The 6240-nt window shown below is 27.1% G+C and overlaps 2 protein-coding genes across 2 annotated transcripts; both read left to right on the top strand.

The window, feature by feature from the left end:
- The first annotated feature begins 1118 nt into the window (after positions 1-1118).
- Positions 1119-1913, top strand: LOC108473151 (uncharacterized). Its single transcript, XM_017774694.2, has one exon. It carries the CDS (start codon positions 1246-1248, stop codon positions 1717-1719), a length of 474 nt encoding a protein of 157 aa, XP_017630183.1. The 5' UTR covers positions 1119-1245; the 3' UTR covers positions 1720-1913.
- A 2456-nt stretch (positions 1914-4369) lies between these two features.
- LOC108472977 (uncharacterized) lies at positions 4370-5207 on the top strand. Its single transcript, XM_017774544.2, has one exon. The coding sequence runs from the start codon at positions 4412-4414 to the stop codon at positions 4883-4885; it is 474 nt and encodes a 157-aa protein (XP_017630033.1). The 5' UTR covers positions 4370-4411; the 3' UTR covers positions 4886-5207.
- The last annotated feature ends 1033 nt before the right edge of the window (positions 5208-6240 follow it).

The raw sequence follows: 6240 nt of genomic DNA, 5'->3' as shown, positions 1-6240 counted from the left end.
TAAACGTGACACTTAGAAATGTCACAATTTTGTTACATTTTTAGAAACTTTTCATGACGCTTTAAAGCATTACAAAAAGCTTTTCCATAATGTTAATTGCGTGACGCTTTTTACATTTCATAAAAAACACAGAAAATAAAAAACGTCTGATTGTTTTCTTGACTATTTAAAATGTCACCAAAACCCAAATTTGGTGTGGTGTATCATTTTTATGTCTCTTGAAATGAAATACTCATTATGGAAGCAAAAATTCTAGTTTGTGGTTGATTATGTTTGTTTATGGGATTTGTTTTAATGTTTTTATTAATCATCTCGTCGTACCTTCAAAAAAAAAATTCTAGTCCAGTTTATCTTGGCATAATAATTTGCTAACTTTGTATTTTCTAACTTTTATTTTTAAGAAAAAATGCAAATTTTATTATATTTTTTTACAATTTTAATCATTTTAAAATTCTTAAACGATTTTCACAAAATTTTAAATAATTCTACAACTTTTCATATTTTAAATAAATTTTATAGTTTTTATTTTAAATAATTTTTACACATTTTTATATTTTTAAAGGTTTTTTTACATTTTGCAATAATACTATTAATTTCAACTAATTTGTTATTATTGAATTTTTTATAATTTATATGTTTTTAGATCTTATATTTTTTAAACATGTGTATGCATTTAATACTAATATTTTGTTTACGAAAAGATGCCACACTATGTGATTGACCACCCGTTAATTATTCTTTTTAATGTTTGTAAAAGAAATAGACAAAATATAATAGAAATATAATATAGTATGAAAATAACTCAAAAATATATATTTAGAAACCATGTATATTTAAAGGACCAAATCCCTTATAAAAAGTGAAGGAAATAGTGGGGTTTTTATGATAAAATAGGAAATAGTGGTGAATAGGTGTGATTAAGTAAGCCTTCCTTTTATAGATGACTATCAAAGCTGAAACGGCATGCCAAGTTCCAAAATGATGACGTAAACCTTTTTTAATTTCATCTCCAACATTTCTTTTATTATAATTAGTCAAAGTTGGACTGTTAAGAAATTTTTACTTTAAACCCCAATATTTAAATAAAAATATAAAATACTAATATTTTCTTTGTCTGCTAAGATTGATTGAAAGTCTTCCATTTGAATGGGGATAATTCTGCAGCAATTTACAGCAAACCATTTCTGAATCCAATTACCCTATAAATAACCCTATATTTTCCTTCCTTTTCAATCCCATACACTGATGTTTGCTTCGTCAACGCTCTCCTATCATTCAATCATGGGGGTTGACAAGCTAGAGAAGTGCTACTTTTCTCTCCTTTCAATGCTTTCGTCATTGCAATGGGCCTGGAATTTGTTTCTTCGTTTCTCCTTGTTCCCTTATCAAATACCTGCACCAATTGGCCGCGATGATTTCAAGCTAGGGTGCCGGAGTTACAGCTGCAAGCAAGACGTGGGTGGGGATGAAGAAGAAGAAGTTGAATGTGCTATATGTTTATGTAAGATCGATGAAGACGACGAGATTCCAGAGTTGAGATGTGACCACCTTTTCCATAAAGTTTGCTTGGATAGATGGGCCGGATACCGGCGTTCCACCTGCCCTATCTGTCGCACTTCTTTAACCCCTCGCCAACTAATTTCCGGCATGGAAGTCATTCATTTCAAATACTGTTCTTTGGATGATACTAGTCACCGGGAAACCTGGTGGCTGCGTTAGATGTTATTAGGTTGATCATAATAATATTTATTATGTGGAGAAGTATCACAAAATCTAAATTTAATTTCTTTTATCGAACGTATGACTTTACTCATGAAAGAGGTTAGACGAAGGTGATGATAGTTGTGGAGTTTGCTGTACATCAACCAATCAATCAAATATACGATAACTTTCATTTTTTTTTTTTTACATAATATTAGACTCTATCAATCAATCAAATATATTTAGGATAATTTCAGTTTCTTGCAATTACGGGACATCTAAAAACTTAAACAAAATATATTATTAATTATTATTTCTATATGGGTCACTTTTCAGTAATGGAAAACTAAGGGCTAGGAATAGGATGGTAATGGATATTTATGAATTTTCCTTTTACATATGAAAGTAGCATTTTCATATTTCTATTTTCTATTTTTTATCTTTAGACCGGCTCTTAATAGAATTTTAGGCTTGTTTTTAAGTTTGGATTCAGCCCGACTCTTAAAGTAGACCTTAAATTTTGTCTAAGTCCGACCCTGATAAAAATGTTAAAACCCGAATCCAATCCTGTCCACCCGTATTAATTTTTTTATATTATTATTTTTATATAAAAATAAATTTGAAAAAATATAACAATATAATACCCAAACAATAACAACAAAATAGTTGCAATATAAACGTGAAACAACACCAAAACAGTGACAAACAACAACAAAAACAATGAAAACAACAGCAAGAAAAAAAAGTAGAATTTTTTTTTTTTTTGCAAATCTGGGTTGAGTCAAGTTCAAGCTAAAAAAATCTTACCTAAGGCCCGACTTCTTTAGAAAACAGGACTCGTTTTTTTTTCAAGTCTATTTTTTAGGCCTATATTTTTACTTAAATCTTCCCACTTTTCGGGCGGGCCTCTTCGCCTATTGGCCCAGCCCAATATCAAGTCTAATTCGAGTATTGTTTTTCAATTTTTATTATTCAAATTTACTTTACTTTTACATATAATAAAATTAGATATTTATATTTATATTTTTACTATATTTGAATATTTTTCATTTTAATAAATAATGCTATTTTTGATAAATAATAAATAATGTTATTTAAATACGATCCAAATTTAAATATTAATACAATTTAATATGAATGACAAAATGGGTTTGATCTTTAAAGAAATTATGCAAATTCAAGTATGAATATTAATTATAGATACCCAACCTCTTATCATCTAATAAGAGTGTGAAATGCAAAAGTTGAAATTTAAATCTAAATATAACTTAAAAATAATCACCTTGAGTTAAAATTTTAAAAATTATATAAAAATGATTTTAGATCAAAATATACATCTCTTAAAGTGAGTTGATGGAATTCCTCTTGAAATTACTCATAAATTTAGAAATTCTCCATTATATATAGTCAAATAAAGAAGTTTATTTTTTGAATTGTGAGAACATTATTACAAATGAAATCCGTCCTACAAATCTCTCACCAAACACACTCTAAAAGAATTTATTATTAAATTTTAAGTATTTTAGGCGATAACTCTTAAGACTCTTGAATTTTTAAAATTTGTTTTTATATTTGAAGTATATTTTATAATTAAATTTAATAAAATATATTTGTTTTACAAATAAAATATACATAAAAAAAAGAATACACACATAATAGGATTTAAACTTAAGATATTATGATTTTAAATAGATTTATTTTACTATTTCAACCAAAGTCTCATTTATTTTTTATACAATTATTTATGATATAATTTTGTTTTTCATCATAATTATAAATGTGTCATTATCTAGTTTTATTATTTAAAAATTTAATTGAATTAGTATCGGTATCAATTGAAATCTAATTCAACGACTAAAAATCATGCCTTTTATAAAAATAAATTATTTTATTATAAAAATATTTTAACTTTTTTAATATAAAATCTATAAAACACACATAAAATGAGATTTACACTTAACCTTATAATATAATTTTTACCACTTAAGTCAACTCAAAATATTAATTAGTTTTTTTCTATAAACTTATAATAGATATATTTTATACTAATTTTTTAGTCACATTATTGACGTGCGATTATTCAATGTATATATATTATACTAATCACTCCTAGAAAGCAAATTGAAAAATTACGAAATTGATGAAAGATTAGAACTATTTAAAAAATTATTTAATCTTTTCTTGTTCCTAGAATTTATATGAAATTTAAGAAAAAAATTTAGTTTTATAAATAAAATTTTGGAAAACTTATGCGATGAAAATGCTAGTAATTTTGGACAAGAATTTGATTAAAAATGGAAATTACGCATTTATATTTAAATAAATAAATTATTCTGTAACTCATTTCACAATAATTTTATGAACAATTTACACCTTAATTTATAATGATGCAGACCAGAGCTGAAGTTGCAATTAGCTGTTGGTAACGTAAACCATTTTAATTTCATCTCCAACAATTTTTCTGTTATTTTAATCCATAATCAAACTTTGGATTTTACTTTTTTAAAAAATCACACATTGCAATATTTAAATAAAAATAGTAATATTTTCTTTGTCTGCTAATGTTTAATAAAAGTCGTGGGTTTGAATGAGGATGACTCAGCAGTAAATTACCGCAAACCATTTCTGAATACAATACTCTATAAATAACCCTATATTTCCTATCCTTTTCTAAGCCATCTCGCTTGTCCAAAGCTAACAGCGTATCACAATGTTTGCTTCGTCGACAGTCGCCTTCGACCATTCAATCCTGGCGATTGACAAGATAGAGAAGTGTTACTCTTCCCTTGTTTCAATCGTTACGGTTGTGCAATGGTCGTGGAATATCTTGCTTCGTTTCTCCTTGTTCCCTTATCAAATCCCTACACCCATTGGGGGCGATGATTTCAAGCTAGGGAACCGGAATCACTGCAGCAAGCGAGACGTGGGTGAGGATGATGAAGAAGTTGAATGTGCTATATGTTTATGTAAGATCGATGAAGACGATGAGATTCCCGAGTTGAGATGTGACCATCTTTTCCATAAAGTTTGCTTGGATAGATGGGTAGGACATCGGCGTACCACATGCCCTGTCTGCCGCAGATCTTTAACTCCTCGGCAACTAGTGTCCGGCATGGAAGTTATTCTTTTCAAATATCGTTCTTTTGATGATACCAGCCACCGGGAAACCTGGTGGCTGCGTTAGATCATTTTAATAGCTACCGTGATATTGTGGCGGGTTAAGCTTTTTTTACTGTTGATATTTACAAATAATTAATTACCATAACATTCATTATGTGAAAAAAATCCATATTTAAATCCTTGTATCGTATATTTATATATATATATATAGAGAGAGAGAGAGAGTCATGAAAGGGTTCCAACTTTGAACTTTTTAATGATTTTGAAGACGTTAGAACAGTAAAAGTGCATGAGTCAATATTGTTGTGATAAGACCCCCACTTTCCTTCAATTCTATGTGTTTGATTATTCATCTCAGATCAATTGAATCAACTCATTTACTTGTTCTTTTTCGCCTATTTTCTTGCCTCAATTCTTATGAGCGATCGAGAATAGGAGGATCTCCCTATTTAATCATGATCACTTCTATTTTTTTTTTAAAGATGTAATTACACTTTGTTGTTTAAACATGTAGGAATTAAGATCTCAACAGTCGGTTAACATATCGATTTAGATAAAGAATTAAACTGATTTTTTATTGAACCACTTATAAATTAGTTGATCTGGATTAAAAACCGATTGAGTCAAGAGTTGAATAAGTTGAACTAATTTTTTATATTTTTATTTTATTTTTAAGTTTTTATGAAATTTTAACAATTTATTTAATTAAAATTATACAGTTGAATTGATCGAGCTAGGAATGGTGGTATAACCAATTCAACCACTGATCCAATTTTAAAAAATTGGAGAGTATATAAGATTCTGTTTGATTTCAGAAAACAAAGGTCATTTTCATTTTGTTTTCCTTGAAAATAAAAGATATTGTTGAAAATTTAAAAATAATTTTGAAAAATATAAATGTGAAAAATTAGAAGATAATAAAAATTGTGCTTTGTAAAAGTGAAAAAAGTTTTTTTTTTTTAACTTTAGATAAAGTTGTCCGGTTTAAATTCATATAAACGAAAAATATATTTTTAAATATTAAATTTGATACCTTAGTTCAAATCCATATAAATGTATAGCTTTTTATTTTATTTCTATTAAAGAAAAATATTTAACAAACATATATGTTTTTCACATTTTCATTATCGAAAACATTTTTGTTATTTACCAAATATGCTTTCCAATTTAAAAATAAAATAAAAAATAAAAAGATTAAAAACGATATTATTATATTATTACGAGAATCAAATAAGCAGTAAAATAAAGATATGTAAAAGGAATTTATATTATTTACATATGAATATGATGCAGGGTTTTATTTGATTTTAGACGTAGTATGCACGGAATTATTATATTTAGAAATGAATGAGAAACTTAGACACGTCATAAGTTGGTTGAATCTAAGCTTCAAATATACGGAATTTTCATTGAAATGTT

Source organism: Gossypium arboreum, chromosome 1 (genome assembly GCF_025698485.1).
Source record: "Gossypium arboreum isolate Shixiya-1 chromosome 1, ASM2569848v2, whole genome shotgun sequence".
In the NCBI taxonomy this organism is placed as follows: domain Eukaryota; kingdom Viridiplantae; phylum Streptophyta; class Magnoliopsida; order Malvales; family Malvaceae; genus Gossypium; species Gossypium arboreum.
The sequence above is the reverse complement of the archived record's forward strand: the minus strand, read 5'-3'. Positions and strand labels throughout refer to the sequence as shown.

What these genes read in the sequence shown, in the direction of transcription:
- LOC108472977 (XM_017774544.2), top strand. Translation starts at nt 4,412, where the DNA reads ATGTTTGCTTCGTCGACAGTCGCCTTCGACCATTCAATCCTGGCGATT.
- LOC108473151 (XM_017774694.2), top strand. Translation starts at nt 1,246, where the DNA reads ATGTTTGCTTCGTCAACGCTCTCCTATCATTCAATCATGGGGGTTGAC.